The sequence below is a fragment of the Daucus carota genome, chromosome 4 (genome assembly GCF_001625215.2).
Source record: "Daucus carota subsp. sativus chromosome 4, DH1 v3.0, whole genome shotgun sequence".
In the NCBI taxonomy this organism is placed as follows: Eukaryota; Viridiplantae; Streptophyta; class Magnoliopsida; order Apiales; family Apiaceae; genus Daucus; species Daucus carota.
In genome coordinates this window covers 34,248,641-34,270,039 of record NC_030384.2, presented here as the reverse complement: position 1 = coordinate 34,270,039, position 21,399 = coordinate 34,248,641, and the positions used below count along the sequence as shown (strand labels likewise).

Sequence of the window (21,399 nt, the reverse complement as noted above, 5' to 3'; positions counted from 1 at the left end):
TTTTTTTTTCGACTTCTATATTAATTTGTCATACAAACAACTACCAGTCCTAGATGTGCAAGAACTCCAACCAACATTACACATACCTATTATAAATCTAAAACAATTACAAATTAAATAACATTACACATACCTATTATAAATCTAAAACAATTACAAATTATTAATATAAATTTTAATAAATTCCGTGCTCTTCAGAAGATTGTGATAGAGATGAATAAGGCGGTGATAACACTGACATGACAACAGAAACTCGAAGAGAATGATACCATTGTCCATATTGCAACATATAATAAAAGAATGGAAACACAGACATCTGTCAAAAAATTTGATATCAAATTAGTTTTGGAAAGCTAATTAACTTTGTCAAACTACAATATTAGTTTGTCAAACAACTATAACACCATCGTTATATCTAAAAAACTCCAAATATAATTATATATAACGTTTGTCTATTAGATTGAATATAACAATTACAATGTATAAATTTGAATTTTATTCGAGATTAAATGTGTTGATCTTGAAAATTATCTTCACAATTTAAAAATCATCAAACAATATAATGATTTTACTAAAATAAAACATATTGTTAGAGTTAAGTTCCATAAAATCCACATTTAAGCTGTAGTAAGTACTGGTTATAATCATTTAGTTTAGTCGTAAATAATATTTTTAATTATTCAAATATATATATAATTTATCATTTTTAAGTTGTTTTGAATATAATTACTAATTAATCATTAACATTTTTCAACTATAACAATCATTAAGATCATTATTTTCCTTATGAGTTATATTTTAGAACATATATAGTGTTTAGTAATTTATAAAATAATTGTTTTATTTTTTGATTGCAACGTGTTAGGTCCAAAGTATCGTAGAAGGGGGGTTGAATACGATACTCACTACAATTTAAAATTCTTTCGAATCTTGCGGATAAACAATTGCAGTCCTGTAATGGGTTTCGTGTTCCGGATATTTATTGGGTCGGTTTCTGAGGATATGAAAATATTAAACCAACACACAATATTTTCCAAGATATATCTGTATATTGATAAATACCTCGAAGGGTGCTATAAATCCAAACCCGAAGGTTGGCTACAATGGCTACTACTACGTACACTCACAAACCCTAGCTTCTAAATATATATATATATTACAAAACTAAGCTAGAGTTTATTTGTGTGTAGTAGTGTGCAAGGCACAAAGCCATTCCACCAAAAAGGTGGTGGAGAGTGTTACAAATGATAACAAAATCCATGGGTATTTATAGACTTGTCACTAACTAACCCTGGTTAAGTCTTGAAATGGCGCCACTAGAGTACTTTACTGTATGTGAAATACTTAGAAAATATTCAAGTATTTAAACTTGCGCCTGGAAAGAGAAGGTCAATTGTTGCGCTTGTGTTTGGTCAAATGTTGCGCTACACAGTGCTTCCCTGTAGAGACTTAGAATAAATTCTAAGTCAGAAAATATTCAAACCTTGCGCCAAGGATAAGTCAAAGGTTGCGCCGGGTCAAAGGTTGCGCCAAGGGGATGCTCACAGTGTATAAGTCTTGTGACTTAGAAAATCTTCAATGCAAGTGAACTTGCGCCAAACACTACTGTGTTCACCCTGTTCTTTCTCTTCCCACACTTGGTTAATATATATATATATAACCAACTTGCGCCTTTGCTCTCTCTGTATACTGTATGTAATGTAGAGCACTTAGAGATTTTTCAAGCCCATGAACTTGCGCCTGTACAGTGGAGGACTCCACAGTTATCTCTCCTCTCTCTTCTTCCAGGTCAAACCTTGCGCTAGGAGCAAAGTTGCGCCAATACAGTGCATCACAGGGGAGAGTGATACTTGTACTTAGAAACATTCTAAGTTACATGAAGTTGCGCCCAACAGTGATGAATCTCACTGTTATCTCTCCTACCATGGTTAATATATATGTGCATGGCTTCAGTAGCTTAAAGAGAGTGAAACCCTAGCTCCATGGACACATGCAAACCCTAGGTTGCCCTTGACACCTGACATCATCACATGCATGCATAATATATATAATATAATATATTATGTTGTTATTATATTAATAAATAAAAGTATATATAAATATATACACACATATATATTTTATTTATATGAACATATAATAATATATGTACATATATTTAAATATATTCTCATATATTTAAATATATATAATATATAATTATATGTAAATACAAATGTAAATATATATATAAATATATAGAGATATATATAGTTATTTATAAATATAAATATAAACATTAATATATATAAAGAAAAGTATATATAAATATATACATATATATAATATTTATATAAACATATAGTAACATATATATACACATATATTTAAATATATTATCATATATTTAAATATATATAATATACATATAACTATGTGTAAATATAAATATAAATATATATATATAAATATATATAACTCTCTCTAAATATACATATATTTATGCACATAATATAATATATATACACACTTAATTATATAATTGCTTATGTAAAATATAAATACATATACTATATACATATATATTTATTTAAATATACATACATATAAATATACATATACATATGTTTAAAAACATATACATATATATTATATATATTATATTTAATTAAATATACATATATACATATATATAAATATATTTGTACATATACAAATATATAAGTGTGCACATATAAAGGATAGGTCACTTCCTATATGGCTTTCTGTGGAAGCTTGACATATGACATTTGAGCAGTAGACTTGATACAGCTTGCAGAGGCTAGGCATTTGGCTTGGCTTTGGAACAAATGACTTGTTATGACTTGATCAATTCTTCGATTGATAAATACTTTGCAAACTCCGTACGTGCTGACGCTTAGTGCACTGGTCTGGTTCACAAGCGACTAACACTGAAGTCAAACATTGTACCGTCTTTGTTAGCAAACATTGATCAGCCGGTTCCGGGTTAGTTTATGCTTCAGTTTGTTGATTATAAATAACCAACCAAGATATATAGAAATATCTTGCTTCATGGGTTGCACTGAAATCTTTCGAGTACTTGGACAACATCTTCATTGCTTCCACAATCTTGAATACTTCAATCTTTATTCTTCACTGAGGCATGAACATATTAATGAACTTCTTCCAGTGAACTTATTCCTTCAAGACTGTAGATGGCTTCTTCAACCTTTGTCTTCGTATCTTCCGATTACGGTGCAGGCGTAGTGTTATTTACTTGTCCTGTTCCATTGTTGAGTTATCATCCCTATGTAACAGATAGGGTTGTCTATACATTTAGACTTACAATCTCCCCCTATTTGTTTGTTAATCATAACAAGCAAATCCTCTGGAGGATAACTCAACTAACACTAGAAAAAGTAAAGTCCTGGACTAGTAAATAATGCTACAAAGTTTCTGGATCATATAGTACATTTCCAGATTTCATGAATAGAAATAACAAATGTGCATATCACCTTTATTTCTCTGGTTCTTGCTTACCTGCCAGATAATCCTCATAGTCTGTCTTGAAGAGAATTCAAAACATTCCATTATGCAAAGAACAATCAGCAGCTTCATTGAATTCTTCAGTGGTAATGAATAAGTTCATGTCTACCACATACTGAAGAATAGATGTATCACCTTATACTTCTCCTCCCGTTACCTTGATCAGGTTCCCCTTGGTGATAAGTAGTTGTCTCCCCTTAGATGAAAGATCAATCCTCCTCCTTAGTTGAAAGAAAAATCTCCCCCTCAGTAGTACACAGCTAAAGAGTAGTTTAATCCCCCTTAGTTGTAGACAGCTAAAGAAAGCTCACTTACTTTTTCTTCCCCCTTTCATATATTCTCCCCCTAAATATATTCTCCCCCTTAGTTGTGGAATCCTCCAAGGATATGTGGTATCAAATAGGTCAAGGAACATGTACAATACTTCCTGTACCAAAAGATAATATCCCCGTAGAGAACTAAACAACGCTAAAGCTGGGGTCGAAGAAAGAGTTCAGAAGAAGGGTTTACTTTGATTGGGTTGGTCCCTATGCTGAAAGAATAGGTTCCAAACGGAAAAGTAATGAGTGAAACTGACATACCAGTAACAACATCCACTTTGTCTTTAGGTATAAATTTGGTAATTAGTAGGTGTCTCACTAAAATGTTCTGCAGGTGTATCACTCAACACTCAATTTTCTCTCGGTTTTTTTGGTAAGGGTGTCACTCACGAGTTCTGTAAGTGTATCCCTCCACATAAATACTGAGCTTCCAGAATGCTGAGTACCTGCAAGAAAATCACCTTAGCCACCCTTAAAGGGGGTCACCGGTGGTGCAATGGGAGTTCGTAATTCCCAGTCCCTGCAGACTCATCAGATAAATCCGAATCATGGTCCACAAGTTGCCAACCACTAAGTGGCTTATCCAATTAAGGATCCAGAGTTGTTTGCTCTGGGAGGTTAGACAAAGGCTTAATTATGGCAAAGGCCTAAGTCCTCCTCAATGTCTGTGAAGACACTTGATTCAAGAGAATCATCAACCATAAGTTCACAACGTGAAATGGAATGAACCGTAGTTGCTTCCGTCAATTCTTTCAACAACATGTGAGTTTTCGATACTAAATATTATAATATGTACCTCACAAGTGTTTCACTCTTCTCAATTTCCTATGTGTTTGCACTCACTCATGCTCACATATTTCTCATTCTCATATCTCACTGAATCTTCTCAGAATCTCACCAAGTGTTTGACTCTTAGTGTTTGGCTCATAGTGTTTCTCTCAGCACTCAAAGTATGGTCTTCTGTACCTGCATGAGAAAATCACCATAGCCCCTTCAAGAGAGGTCACTGGCGGTGCAATGGGGTTTCGTAAATCCCCGATCCTCAACCGACTTATCAATAAATTGACTCATAGTCAGAGAGTTGCCGATCTCCTATAAATAGGAAATCCATTCCGATTGGATCCAGATCTGTTCTTATCTGGGGAGGGAGACGAGAATCCTGAAGATTTGGCAATTGAGATCCTCGTTTCCTCCTTACACCTGTAAAGGCATCAACCATCTTATCTACCGTAAAATGGTAAATGAAGAAGTTGCTTCTGGAACAAAACCTTTAACCTTACTGTGCACTCTCTTGTATTGTGTCCATAAGATTTTCTGTTTAGGCTCTTCATCAGAGTGATTACTGATGATGTGCTTGACTCAATACAAGATGCTCTGGCTGACGAGCGAATTTCAATGGACTCATCCTGTTGAGAGAATGATTCCAGAGACTGTTTTATTGCCTTTTCAGCTCTATATTCTTTTGAGAAAATACAGATGAGCAACAGTTACCTCAAGTTCAAAAACACCTTTTCTCCTTGAGAGGTAGAGCTGTGGGTACACTATCCCTCACATCCTTATTTGCTGCAACGAGTACAGTTTCTCCCTCATTGACTTTTTGTTTGAAAAGTTCCTTATTACTCCAGGGGGAAAGTTGGGATGTGTTCTGAATTTGGTTTTATAGTCTGGGATAAAGATTGTTGGTTTTCAACCTTATGACTATCTAGGAAAGCCAAGAGGCTGATTAAGTTCCGAAGAACAGAAGGAGATATAAATGCATTTTAGAAAATCTATGATTTTGAATGAGAGCAATTGCATTTAATCTTTTGAGGAAAAATGAATCAGTTGTGACTATAAAATGATTTACATAAAGAATGACAATCACAACCGATGAAAGAAATAAAGTTTTCCTTTAAAAACTAGTTTGAGTACGAGAGTCTGAATCTATGCATAAAAGGTTTAAATGAACTTGTCTTTGAAAAAGACACAGACTCCTGTTTCTCACTACAATTTTAAAAAGGAAACAAGAAAATTTATGCGCTACAGTGTATAAAGCACTCGCCACACTAATTAGTGAAAAGGCCTCATACTAGCACATCGTCAAAACAGACGCTGCAAGTGACAAAGATCACCAAGTACACAAATACAAGATAATCAATATCTCGTCTTATGACGCTACATGTATAGATGCAAAATATTCTAAGAAGTATTTATGAAATAGAGTAGTGGATACCAATTGTTGAAATCAATTGATAAGAAAATTTCTTTGAAGAAACTCACCACTCCAGAACATAAATATGAGACAGAATAAAGATTATGTTGTCTCCCTTGTACTCAGAATATTAAACACCTAAAATATATTAGCACCAGTGGTTTTAAGAAATATGCAACAATATTTCACCAGTGCCAATACATCACAATCAATTCACAAATAAAACATCAATAAAGCATCAGAAATAGATACCAATTAAATATTTCAAAAATGAATTAATCATGCTTCTATTATTCTATCAAAGTCAATCATGAAACAAATAGGCATATAATTGTGGATCACAATTTAACTAAGATAAAATAATAATTACCTACGCAATATCATATAATTATCAGATCAGCATATAACAACTAAAATCATGACAATCATACAAAGATATTCGCAAGCCCGAGGGAAAGTTGAAGAAAAGTTCACAAGTCCTATACATGGACAATTTAATACTCATGAATTCATTCAAGAAATACGATAGACATGCTCATGAGAGAAGTAATACCTTATAGAAAGTATAGTATGTGATCCACTTGCAGTTAAGTAAAGTGATAAGTTGAATACCTCTGAGACTTGACATTTCAGTTGATGTACCTTTCTTGTACTGATCAAGTTCAGTGGTTGTTGGCTTAAGTCTTGGCAGGTCTAGAATCTTCCAAAATGCGCATATTCAAAAGATCCTTGATTTCCTTTTATTGCCATCATTCTTTAGGCTAACTAGTAGATCATAAAGACTTGCAACTTTCCAACAAACTCATCATATCACTAATCTGCATTCACTTAGCAAATATCTTGCACAAGTGACGTTAGTCCACATATAATATAATCATGGTATCACAACACATATTGTTGTATTGTGTGTGCCATGTATCATGAGAGGTAATGATTTGAATACCAAATATGACTCTAGCAAACAGATATTTAAAATAATATGCTAGTCAGAAGTCATACCATGTCTGTGACGATCATCCGGTGTTGGATAGCAACTCAATGAGAGCTGATGAAGAAAGAGATATATAAATTCCGTTGGATCTGCAACTGCAAAGTCCTTGAAATGTTGTATGAAGCTTCATCTTCTAGCTCACTGTAATATCCTGAACCCGAGTCTCGTCAATGGTGCTTTAGTTCAATCATGAAGGTCGTTGAGTCCTCTAAGATGTAGAGTCCTGAACTTGAAGATTCTATTTCCATCATCTTCATAATATTCTCTTTTGAAGTAACTCTAAGCAACCAAATTGGCTTGTCCCTCGTAACAGAGCCAAAAACATCCAGTTGGAATCTAAATACCCGACAAGTACTAAGTAATGAATTGTCATTAGGTCAGGTATTAGAATCCGCACAATCTGCTTTCAAACTGATTAAGATCATCTTGCTGTGCAATCACTCAATCTGGATCCATTTAAGAGCTTCTGAATCTTCCTCAAGTTTCACTTCAGATTGAAACTCAAAGAAATAACATCCTTTCACAATAGCTCTCCCAGTCTTCACTTCACCGTTAGGAACATTTAAGAACTAGAACCCAGGAATGATATTGACTCCAAACCCTTTGTCTAAGCAGATACGTTCTTTATATGTCCTGTTCATCTTGTGTGGTGTTGAGTTTGACTAGTAGATCCACCAAATGCTCCCCCTAAGCTGTTGCTGGGATTTCTTTAATAATCCTTATCCTTGCAAAGAGATTCTGCTTGGATCTGAATCATTTTTAAACCAATAATATCACCTTTAACAGCTTGGAGCAAAGTGTCGTTCAATCTCTTGTCCAGACTTACAATCACCTTCTGTTGATTAATCACAATCACCCTGTAGACTTTAGACTCCATAGAGTAGCCGAGGAAAATATTCTTTGATCTTCAAATGCAAGACTTGTAAAGAGGCATTTTCCTCCAAACACATACCAAGAGTTAGTGTTTGCTTCTGATTGGCCACTGGCAAAAATGGTGTCTTTCTGGATTTATCAATGATCAGGGTTCATCTTGATCAACCTTCATTTGTGACGTCTCGTCCTTCGAACACATACGAACAACACGAAAGAATCTAGAGCAGTCAATGATCATCGCAAAAAGATATCTAGCTTTGTTTGCAGACATGACATTAGCTGATCCGTAGAAATCCATACGTATCATCTGAAGCGGCTCAGTAATGTTAGTCATATCTTTGCTTCTGTGCGATGCTCCTTCGACTTCCCTATTGACATACCTTATGAGCTTCATCCATATTGAATTCCAGATGAGGTAGTCCTCTCACCAATGCTCTTCTTGCAAATAGAAAGAGCTCCTTGTTTTGACATACAAGTGCGAGAGCTTCAAGTGCCATAGCTAATACTCATCTGATGAGGCTTCACTATCAAAACAGCTCACTCCATCTTCAGTTGAAGTTCCATATTAGCTACGAGCAAAATTCACATCCTTCCTGATTTGAGATAAAACACTATTCCATGAATTGACATACTGTCATTTGTTAGAGAACAGTCTGATACTAGGAATTTGTGTGCTTTGACTCTTCCAAGAAAGATATGCTTCCATGATGACATTCCAGGAAAACAGGCATGTCCCGCAAGAGAATCTTTGTTGTCATCTTTCAAAGATTATTGACGGAACTGCTCACATGATCACATTTGCTGACAGGGTACTTTTGGTAAATATATGATTTCAGCTACTCAGCAAACAGAGTGTACTAAAAATCATATGGAACATATGTAACCTGCAATCACAAATGGAAAGTGTTCTATGGTCCCCAATCATAACTGGGTCCGGATGGATTAGAGATTTTTCTTTAACAGTGGTAACAACAGAATCAACCTTAACATGCTAATTCTTATTTAGACATTGCCCTAATGTGATTCTCAAACATGCTTTTCTAAAATCAATGCAAGTACACGGACATGCATTCATGACAAGAAAATAAGCAGACATGATGTTGAATACACATGGCAAATAATCAAAGATAAGACAAGAGCAAGGTAGGCAGTTATGCAATTCAGAAGATTCAGTACTCTCTACTTAAACCAATTAACACAAGTGCAACAGGTAGCAAGTAGAATTACATATATTCAATAATCTTCGAAAAGCATATGGATTAGACACAAGAAATTAATAATCACATTGTCAATTCATACTAATCCCAATCTGTTGTTATATGGCATTATACTATCTCTATTACCAAAGTCAGTTTTAGATCTAACATGAAGTTCTAAAAGTTCTACTGACACAAGGTAGACATTCCATCATAGAACAAAATAAAATCCTTAACAAACAATTCAGATTAGATAAGCAAATCTAATTGTACTAGGGAATCTGAAAGTAAGTGTTTTAACAAAGTTATACATGCTAGGATCATAACCCCTAAAACTAAGAGTCGTGTTCCAAAGGAAAGCTTCTAATCTCACCATTGCAAATAATCAAATCCTAAATATTCATACACATGTTAAGAATCTGCTTAAAGACACATGCACAAGATTATCACCAAACCTAGTTACTAGAGAAGTCATCTAGCATACTAGTTCAACATTATCAATTGTGATGCTATCATGCTTGTGTTTGTGTGTTAAACAATTCTACTCAGAGATTTATAACATGCTTTGAATATAAAGAAATATGTATTGCATAGTTAGAAAGAATTCGTACCTGAGATGTGCGAGTTGAGTCATCTTCAGAAAATGCTAGGATAGCCAGATAACCATAATCATCCTTCTCATCAGCAACTGATCCAGCTCACACCTTTCCTAAAATAGCATAAGAACTTGTTGTGATGCATCTTTCAAAACATCCACTTGAAATTCAGACAAGCCTTATCATCCTTGTTTGTCGAGGCTTCAATGTATATAGCAACCCTTCTTTGCTAAAGATACCAATCAATCAATATTGTGTGCGCTGACCAACTCAGTTTTCAAACAACCTGTCGAACTGAACCTCGAAGAGTCTCCACTTGAAACCAATGGATTCCATCTGAATCTGACATGACTAAACCTCTCAGATAGTGTTATGCTAATCCTTGAAGTTATGTCCTCACATTCTTCAAAAGTGTTAACTTTCGTCGACTTGAGCTTCCTCAAATTCAGTAGTTACAAACTCTTTTGTTCAATCCTAAGGTTCTGACATAAATGCACGAAACTGATTTGGTGCGGTAGTAACTCGATAATTATATCCTTAAACCTCCACAGTTCTTTGTCTTTGATCTCAGCTGATTCCAGATAGATTTAGCATTGATACAATTCACTGAGTAATTGTATATTCCTGAATCACTGAGTTAGATTGAAATCCCTTGAAGATTCTTCTGCAAAAACTTCTCTTTTCCTACTACTAGTGGTGCCATTCAAAGTTGACATTCTGAGCCCTGAAAAGATGCTTCATTGTAGATTTAGCAAATTTCCATCCTGATCTGGTGATCTGATAATCAAGTCGGAGTAATTACTCAGATCAAGGCCTGAAGTACCTTCTTCAAAATCCACTTTTAGTAGTACCAAATTAGTCTTCAATAGAATCTTCTTCGAATCACAATCAGCTTTGTCGAACATAGAAAACTGCTTCTAATAATCCTTTGAGAAATCAATTGGATTGGGTCATCAATGTACATCCATTACCGGTTCTGAGAATCTGGTATTAGAAATCCCGGTGTTTGTCTTGTAATCTGTCAGCCTGATCTGTCTCAACTAATGTCAATCTGATTTGTCTTGGAGTAGAATAATTAAAAAGGTTACGGGACACTTGATTATTTAAACTAAGTTTAAATTATAAAGAAAATAAATTTAAAAATAAGTTTTTTTTTAAAAAAAATAAAGTATAAAATAAACTTAGTTAAATCTATAAAGTAAATTTAAATATATTTAAAAAATAAATTCAAATAAATTCATAATAAACTGAATAAGTTTAGAATAAATTTATTTCAAATTCATTTAGTAAATATATTAAAATTTATTAGATAAATTTAATTTTTGAAAATATTCAAGTGTCTCGTCTCCAATTAAATCATAGCTTCCAAAACAAACTAAATTGAACCCTTGAACTTGAACTTATATCCATAATCAATAAAATCCTCTTAAATTTATATTTTATATTTTAACTTAAATTTAAATCATAAACTATAAAAATTTAAATAATAAATTTATAAAATTTATGATAAACTTAATAAAGTCTAAGAGTAAACTTTACAAGTCTAAAATAAATTTAAACAAATTTATTAAATGAATTTGGTAAAGTTTATAAAGTAAATTTAATTAAGTTTATAAAATAAATTTAATAAATTCATAATAAACTCAATCAATAAGTTTAAAATAAATTAAATCAAATTTATAAAATAAACTTATTAAAATTTAAAACATAAATTTATAAGTCCTGGTCCAAAGTTCAGTGTCTGACAGATAATCCTTGCTTAGGCCTACGGACAAATTCAGCAACACAAACCGGAAGAACATTTCCCCTAATCAAATATCAAAAGCTAGGTTCTTGATTTTCCGTACGATAAGGATCCTGATTTGTATATCAATCAGCCTGGCTCTGATACCAATTGTTAGGTCCAAAGTATCGTAGAAGGGGGGGTTGAATACGATACTCACTACAATTTAAAATTCTTTCGAATCTTGCGGATAAACAATTGCAGTCCTGTAATGGGTTTCGTGTTCCGGATATTTATTGGGTCGGTTTCTGAGGATATGAAAATATTAAACCAACACACAATATTTTCCAAGATATATCTGTATATTGATAAATACCTCGAAGGGTGCTATAAATCCAAACCCGAAGGTTGGCTACAATGGCTACTACTACGTACACTCACAAACCCTAGCTTCTAAATATATATATATATTACAAAACTAAGCTAGAGTTTATTTGTGTGTAGTAGTGTGCAAGGCACAAAGCCATTCCACCAAAAAGGTGGTGGAGAGTGTTACAAATGATAACAAAATCCATGGGTATTTATAGACTTGTCACTAACTAACCCTGGTTAAGTCTTGAAATGGCGCCACTAGAGTACTTTACTGTATGTGAAATACTTAGAAAATATTCAAGTATTTAAACTTGCGCCTGGAAAGAGAAGGTCAATTGTTGCGCTTGTGTTTGGTCAAATGTTGCGCTACACAGTGCTTCCCTGTAGAGACTTAGAATAAATTCTAAGTCAGAAAATATTCAAACCTTGCGCCAAGGATAAGTCAAAGGTTGCGCCGGGTCAAAGGTTGCGCCAAGGGGATGCTCACAGTGTATAAGTCTTGTGACTTAGAAAATCTTCAATGCAAGTGAACTTGCGCCAAACACTACTGTGTTCACCCTGTTCTTTCTCTTCCCACACTTGGTTAATATATATATATATAACCAACTTGCGCCTTTGCTCTCTCTGTATACTGTATGTAATGTAGAGCACTTAGAGATTTTTCAAGCCCATGAACTTGCGCCTGTACAGTGGAGGACTCCACAGTTATCTCTCCTCTCTCTTCTTCCAGGTCAAACCTTGCGCTAGGAGCAAAGTTGCGCCAATACAGTGCATCACAGGGGAGAGTGATACTTGTACTTAGAAACATTCTAAGTTACATGAAGTTGCGCCCAACAGTGATGAATCTCACTGTTATCTCTCCTACCATGGTTAATATATATGTGCATGGCTTCAGTAGCTTAAAGAGAGTGAAACCCTAGCTCCATGGACACATGCAAACCCTAGGTTGCCCTTGACACCTGACATCATCACATGCATGCATAATATATATAATATAATATATTATGTTGTTATTATATTAATAAATAAAAGTATATATAAATATATACACACATATATATTTTATTTATATGAACATATAATAATATATGTACATATATTTAAATATATTCTCATATATTTAAATATATATAATATATAATTATATGTAAATACAAATGTAAATATATATATAAATATATAGAGATATATATAGTTATTTATAAATATAAATATAAACATTAATATATATAAAGAAAAGTATATATAAATATATACATATATATAATATTTATATAAACATATAGTAACATATATACACATATATTTAAATATATTATCATATATTTAAATATATATAATATACATATAACTATGTGTAAATATAAATATAAATATATATATAAATATATATAACTCTCTCTAAATATACATATATTTATGCACATAATATAATATATATACACACTTAATTATATAATTGCTTATGTAAAATATAAATACATATACTATATACATATATATTTATTTAAATATACATACATATAAATATACATATACATATGTTTAAAAACATATATACATATATATTATATATATTATATTTAATTAAATATACATATATACATATATATAAATATATTTGTACATATACAAATATATAAGTGTGCACATATAAAGGATAGGTCACTTCCTATATGGCTTTCTGTGGAAGCTTGACATATGACATTTGAGCAGTAGACTTGATACAGCTTGCAGAGGCTAGGCATTTGGCTTGGCTTTGGAACAAATGACTTGTTATGACTTGATCAATTCTTCGATTGATAAATACTTTGCAAACTCCGTACGTGCTGACGCTTAGTGCACTGGTCTGGTTCACAAGCGACTAACACTGAAGTCAAACATTGTACCGTCTTTGTTAGCAAACATTGATCAGCCGGTTCCGGGTTAGTTTATGCTTCAGTTTGTTGATTATAAATAACCAACCAAGATATATAGAAATATCTTGCTTCATGGGTTGCACTGAAATCTTTCGAGTACGCTTGGACAACATCTTCATTGCTTCCACAATCTTGAATACTTCAATCTTTATTCTTCACTGAGGCATGAACATATTAATGAACTTCTTCCAGTGAACTTATTCCTTCAAGACTGTAGATGGCTTCTTCAACCTTTGTCTTCGTATCTTCCGATTACGGTGCAGGCGTAGTGTTATTTACTTGTCCTGTTCCATTGTTGAGTTATCATCCCTATGTAACAGATAGGGTTGTCTATACATTTAGACTTACACAACGATTATATCGTAGAATATAATCCGTAGATTGTCGGATGTTTACAAATATTGTAAACTAAACAAATTAAAATTAAAACGAATAGATTATTTTTAAATAATTTTGGACTTCAATACTCCTTATTTTGTGAACTCCATATATAGAACGGGGATCCGTACTGTTATGAAATAAATTTAAAATAAGATCAAATTTTAATATATAAAAAATCTTATATCAAAATAACACTAATTTAAATATCATTTAAAAGCAATAATTATAATAATTATAATAAAAATATGATAATGTAATTAAAAAAACATTATCCTTCAATAAATAATACATTTTAAAAATTTATTTAAACCCGTGCTTGGCACGGGTCATCAACTAGTATAAGATCAATTCGTGATTATGATATATTTTGATATGGTAATTTGGTTCGTATTAGTTTTTGATTTATAGAATTTAAATTGATATTAAACTGCGTCATATTTGGATAAAAATTGAATATACATTAGATTAGAGGTCAAATTTGGCTCCGACAGAGCTAGTTAAGTATGTTTTCCAAATTTTTGAAAACAATTTTCATAATTATTTCTCATTTTTTATATTTTTCTTATCCCTCAAGCATTTTGAAAATAATATATGTAGACACACTTATGCATTCACATTCCGACACTCTCAACATTGAGATCGAGTAAACCTCATTTTGTTCTTCGTGGTCGAAGGGTTTTGACCTCGACCTCGACTCATTCTTCGAGACAAATTGAGGTCGAATAAACCTCGCAACTAACACTCAGATCAACAAATTTTAAACTCGATTTTAATATTCACATACTTGGTTTATTGATGTTGAGGCCTTATAAACTTCAATATTACATCTTGGTTAGCAGATTCTGAGTGATGTGTTGAGTATGTGTCAACCTAAGTCTCACAAAATAAAGAAGATTTGTCTTGAAAATAAGTACCCAAAGAACTCTATTAGTATGAGATCTTTTCGAAGGAGTCCAGGAATAAATCCGTGCGGGCTTGGTCACGAACTAGAGTGGAAAATATTAAATTAATGTGGAGTTAACGGGTGTTACACAGTCCAACAAGTGGCATTAGAGCCGATGGTTAAGAAGTTGGTCCTATGGTTGCGAGCTGCAATTGTGTGATGGAGGCTCATGAAAATTACATTTGGAGGTCTTGTACGACTTGTGTCAAAAGTCTTCCCAATTAAGAGGGTTGGGCGGCGTGTCCCGCAAGATGAGGAATTATTGTGAGTTGCAGCGGTATAAGTGTCACAAGATTGGTGGTTCTTGGATTGAGGGAAGATTGTTGAGTGGGTGTCAATTCAAATCCCACATCATAAAGATAAAGAAGATGCCTTTTGAGAGGAGTCCAAGAACAAATCCGTGCAGGTTTGTCACGACCTAGACGGACAATATCATACTAATGCAGAGTTAATAGGTGTTGCGAGGCGGCCAGCATGATGGGTGGTGGTTTTGTTCTTGAGGTCTTGTGAGTAGATGACGAACTGTGGACTACAGATCGTGTGGCTCTCCATATTCTCCTTCTCGTCATGGTTGTCGTCTTCCCGCTAAATGTTATAAATAAAAAATAAAAGGTGAGTTTCGTAATTTAACAACCACTCTCGTGTTTCCGGACTGAATTAGGTCCTCCTTATGGGATCCCTCAGTACATTTACGCTTGTAAAAGCTTCAACCAAAAAACGTAGTTTTAGTTTTGAGGGATAGAGCTCGTTATATAACGATTCCCAAGTCTTCGAGATATATTACGTTTGAGATAAAATAAAAATATGTTTTGATCAATTATCTGTGATTATTGGTGGTTATTTAAAACTCTTTGAAATAGAGTTCAAAGTCTTCTTGAAGTCTCGTAATTGAGTTAGAAGTTTCAGCTGCGGGTTTTGTCAAAATTCAAAGCTGGAACTTCTAACTCAGCGAGGTTTAATATCATAAATACCTCAACAATGAACATCCACTCCATTTTTATTAAATCTGATTAATTAATCACAAAAATAATCAATAATACATTAATCTGAATCTTAATAAATTATTTTCTTCACTTTTGAATTTTTTATTGGTCATAATATTTAGGACCGCATTTTAGCCCATTATACTAAATATTTCATGAGAGGCACATTGTTTTCCTAGATCTGTGCAAAAAATTAGAATTCTAAAAAGTTAAACTATTTATGAAGCACTATATATAAGTATTTCGAGAAAGAGGATGGACATCACAACATGGAAGACGACAACAAAAAACAAAACACCACGCATTTGCGCGAGTCCTGCAACATACTTCCCTCGAAATAGCAAAAAAAACCTAGTAACTTTATCCTGTTCCACATCCTTTTACACACTTGTTCTCCTACATATTGAATCAAACAAAATACACCACTTCTGTGCCAAGCCACTACGGATTACAGGGCGGCGGCCTAAAATTACAAAGTTTGTTACATTAGGCCTATCTACATTATTATGGTGCACAATGCAAGTTGTATCAAGTTCCACGGGCAAATGGTATGGCCGGTGACAATTCACCGTCGGACGGAGCGTCGTCAAAGGTGTAAGGGAGACCGCATTCCACCGGAGTACACACAAATCCAGTAGTAGTTTCAAGCCAGCCACTGCCTTGAGCTTGTGCATTTTGCTGCACCGAAGAAGTTGCCAGCTGATCAGGAAACAAAGCATGGTGCTGGAAGGATGTTGCAATAATCTGGTCATTGTTTGGGAATTGATCCACCAAGTCACCTACACAAACAGATTTATTCATCAGTATCAGATCCATATTTTTAGACAAAAAAAAAATTGAAAAATAATATTTACAAATACATCTTCCAGAGTACATTAAAATGCGTGAAAAAATCAGAGGGTCATTCTTTTTGAGACGGAGGGAATATTAATTACCTCGGGTCAGAAGAGCTGTCTCACTCAGTTGTCCATCAACTTCTTGCAAGGAGTTCCAATTTGCATATGCTCTTTTAACCATGTCCTCTACATAACCCTGCAATGTTTACAAAATGAATCAAACCCATCTTATTATTTGAAAGGTGAGTTTAAAATATTAAACGGATAAAGAAGTCCCAATTATTTAGTTAACAATTTTCTTACCCTATTCAAGCTTGAAAGGTATTGGTGAGTAGTGAAGGTTTGTCCATCAACCACAAGCTTTACAACTTCACATATAGGATTCAAGATCATGGTGTAATTAGGCCCACCATATACATATAGCTTTCTTCCCAAATCACAGTTTCTTGCATGTTTTATAGTCACTTCCCACATTTTCTCAGACATGCCGCCTAAAATCTGCAAACTCGATAAGATAATAAAAAATTCATATCAACTACATTGTAGACAAATTATATTATATACACAGTATTATAAAAAGTGAGAATCAAACTTAATCGATAAAGATACAAAACAAGAATTAATTGAAAATTAATCAGATCATTAATTGAATAATCAGAGATCTAATCAATTTGATGAGACAATGAATATGCATCATTATTGATTAAATTCAAAAAAGAGTACTCACGGCTCGAAGCTTAGATGGTTCGACAGTGTAGAGCTTCAAGAAATCTTGAACGGTGAGGATGCCCTCGGATGCTAACTTCTGGTGGTATGATCCGCCTTTCCCAATCTTCTCTAGGCGCCACACTTCATCTTCCAGCATAGGAGGGTGATGTTTCTTGTACACTGCATATTTTCACAAACACATAATAACGAGGACTAATCAACCACTTATTACTTAAACTACAGATTAATTAATTATATATAATGATTATTAATTCGATAGTACCATTATATTAGCAGCTAATCTCGTTAGAAGATAACTATAATATTCTAATCAATTTCAACTAACACCTCACTAATTAAACACACACAACAATTTAAAAAGAGGTGGTCCATAGGATACAGTGATACACGCAGTCTCACACACACAAAATTTATCATGAACATATTGACATGAATGATAACTACTGTATCTGAGACGAAGACCACAAGGTTATAAATATAATGTACTACGTAGAACCACAATTACCCTACCTGGTTTGTATTTTCAGTACTTTTGTAAGAGTAATAATTGGGACCAAATGAACGTGTCTTTGGACTAGTAGTACTAGTTCTTTGCTTATCAACGCGTTGAGAAGCGTGATCCAACGCCTGAGGTTACTACATCTTTTAGGGTTGTCTTATATTCAACGGTTTTTCTATGGTGTGCCCAAGGGCACACAAACTAAGCACTAATTTTTATGAGTTTGGTGCATTCTTATTGGTCATGTAATCATAAATATGGATGACCCCCTTGCATTTACACCAACTCCACCAATCAAAATCCACTAAACTCATCAAATTTAGTGCTTAATGTGTGCCCTTGGGCACACACTAGAAAGACCCTATATTCAATGTACATATTTAAATGCCCTACAGTTCCTGTAACCAGTACCACCGATTATACAATACACTTTTGAATGGCAGGTGTACTAACCAAGTGTAGTATTTATATCATACAGCCAAATTACAAATTCAAAGTTCAAATATAACACATGGATCTGAGATTGCGAATCCTGTTTGTTAACCGGACTCATTAACGATGAAACAAACATATTTGAACTTTCTAAGTGGGTGTTTGGCCGGGCTTAAAAGCCATGCTTCTGGATTTATAAGTTAAGATCACTTATTTGTACCATTTTTATAAAAAGTCAATAAGTACTTATAAGAAGTTAAGAATACTAGCTAGCTTTTGTTTCATGATTTCTACTTTTTTCTCAAACACTTCAATCACTTATAAGTTTTTAACTTGATTTTAACTTCTACTCCACTTCTTTATTTTAAGAAAGAAGTACTTACTTTAAACTCAGTCAAACGGTCACTAACTTAAATCTTTTATCTACCCATTATCTCCCCCCAGAATCTATACCTGGGACTGGCTTGTGGCTTTACATTTTTGGAAGAGTCACTCATCTGGGATCCTTTCAATAAAAATGATATACTTTAAACGGACAGGGACCATTTGTATATACTATATCCCAGTTTAGTTTCTCATATGTGGTTCATAACAGAATGATTTCAGGCAGTTTAATTAAGATCCTAATCATCGTACCTTTGAGTTTTGTCTCCAGTAGGTTTGATTGGAGCATTCATTAAACTACATATATAGGCATAGCATCCAATTATGCATGAGAAACTTATGCTTTGACAAGTCTTACAATACATGTCAATGATTGAGTTTGACAAGGTAACCAACTCACCAGTGTCACATATATAATGTTATCAAACACTTGCGAAAAATAACATCAAAAACATTGGAAAAGCATGCTCGCAATTTGTACTTTTGCAGATAACATATAAAACATAATTCAGATAAAATACGAAACACATGTTATTTTTTAAAGAATAATTTAAAAAAAAAATAAACTTACATTCTCCACGGTGATCCCTCACAGTAAAGGCTTCACTGATGGCTTCTTGTATTTTCATTTCTCCGCCACTCCTTTGCACAACTCTAGCACCCAGCCTGAACTTCCTGCTCCGGACCCAGCTTGAGTTATCGGTAAATTCAACTTCCCCAAGAGGAACAGTACCGTTCCTCATGGTGACATGTGATTCTCCGGTAAGCAATGGCCTCTTTCCAGTTCGCGCCCTCACAATATTCACCTCGAATTCTTCACTAGTCCATGTTTCTCCATCTCCCTGAGGAAAGTCTCCGTCGAGCACAACAATCTCCACTTTCACCGGATAAGGAAGAGAGGTTTGTATCGTACGATCGCCTCTCGTCTCTAACAGAATAATTTGAAGAGGGTTACCTTCAAGGTCTACAATTTTGCTAGCTGTGTACATAGGAAGTGAAAGTCTGGCGCTCAAGCTAAGTTTGAGACATGATGATTCAGATCCTTGGATTGTACTTAGTGAACTCGAGCTACCTACGGTTCTTGTGGCAAGGCCTAAACCATGTTCAACCTCTTCCTGAACCTGATTCAAAATGTAATGGTTTAAGATTAATATCCACATAAAATCATCACTAATATGGAGTGTTTTAAGTAAATTTTTAGCCCCCACTAGCCTATATATTTCTCTGTCGCAACATTTATGGTAAAAGACTATGTTACCCCGATTTCATTCTGCCTCAAGTATCTGTGTAGGATACTGGACACACTCAGATATGAGTATGGACATTTGGACATTTATTTTAGGCCAAATTTTTTAAAATTCGAAATATTACTAAGTCTAACACACAGGCACTAATTCATTTTGGACATTTCTTAGCTGAGTCTGGTTAGCATAGATAAAACACATGATCAAGAGCAACATACCACTCTCCGGAACATTGGTTCCAAGGTTGAGCTAAAGTTCTGCAAGAAATTTCGAGTCATCACCTCTCTTACCAAACTGTAAAAGTAAAACAAAAAGTGGATTAGCTAATCAAACATGCACACATAGATTTCCATCAGAATACAAACAAAATCTCGAACAAGATATCAGTTTATATATATGACATACGAAGCAAAAAGTGATCCAGGTTTCCTTTTCTTTTCGTTGTGTTTATCGGAGCTCGAATCGTGTTCATCAAAACATCTTTTGGCTGCCATTTTTTGTGTGTCAAAGAAATAGCACAACTAGGTTTTCTATTTGTGTAGTCGTTGTTATGCTATTCTGATGGAAGTATAGAGAGAGTTTAAGAGAGGTCTCGATGAAAAAGGTTAATAGGTATTTATTTATAGCCCCAGAAGGCCGTGTCTCTAGGCATAATATATAGTTTGGAAATTATGGTAAAGTAGTTAACTAATACAAAAAGGGAGACATAATTAAGAAGGTTCAAGGAATGTTGGTGGAAGTAACTAGGGGAGGAGTTAAGGAGTGACCCTAAGAGGATGAAGCAACTGCTACAAGTAAAGTCAACCCCTCTACTCGCCAAAGCTCCTCCACCCTCCCACACCCTCTCAAACTCGCACACACTAACACACACCCGCTCGCACCCCCCAATCTAGCTAGCTAGCTAGTGTTAACATGGGGATGGGGTATCGAGACACACACCCGCTCGCACCCCCACCCCGAATCTAGCTAGCTAGTGTTAACATGGGATGGGGTATCGAGCAACCATGAGCAAATTTTCCGAAGACTTACATAACAATATATGAAATATTTAAATGTTTTTATATAATTAAATTTACTAGTTCAAAAACTTGAAAATCTTGAGGAAAGATATAATTTGATTTTTTGTAATTAAGTTTAGAATATTTTTAAAACTACATTATTTTTTTCTTAAAATATTCATAAGAGTACATATTTTCAGGGACAAAATTTAAGTATTAGACTATATTTATGTCGTAATGAAAATATTATAAACTTCGTAACTT

The 21,399-nt window shown here is 33.9% G+C and overlaps 1 protein-coding gene across 1 annotated transcript; it reads right to left on the bottom strand.

Annotated features, from left to right (window-relative positions):
• Positions 1-16,292: 16,292 nt before the first annotated feature.
• Positions 16,293-20,769, bottom strand: LOC108217860 (protein SAR DEFICIENT 1-like). Its single transcript, XM_017390753.2, has 7 exons — positions 20,543-20,769; positions 20,356-20,431; positions 19,465-20,014; positions 17,577-17,737; positions 17,153-17,347; positions 16,949-17,045; positions 16,293-16,792 (listed from the first exon to the last, which is right to left on the bottom strand). The coding sequence occupies exons 1-7, from the start codon at positions 20,629-20,631 to the stop codon at positions 16,542-16,544; spliced, it is 1,419 nt and encodes a 472-aa protein (XP_017246242.1). The 5' UTR covers positions 20,632-20,769; the 3' UTR covers positions 16,293-16,541.
• Positions 20,770-21,399: the final 630 nt, after the last annotated feature.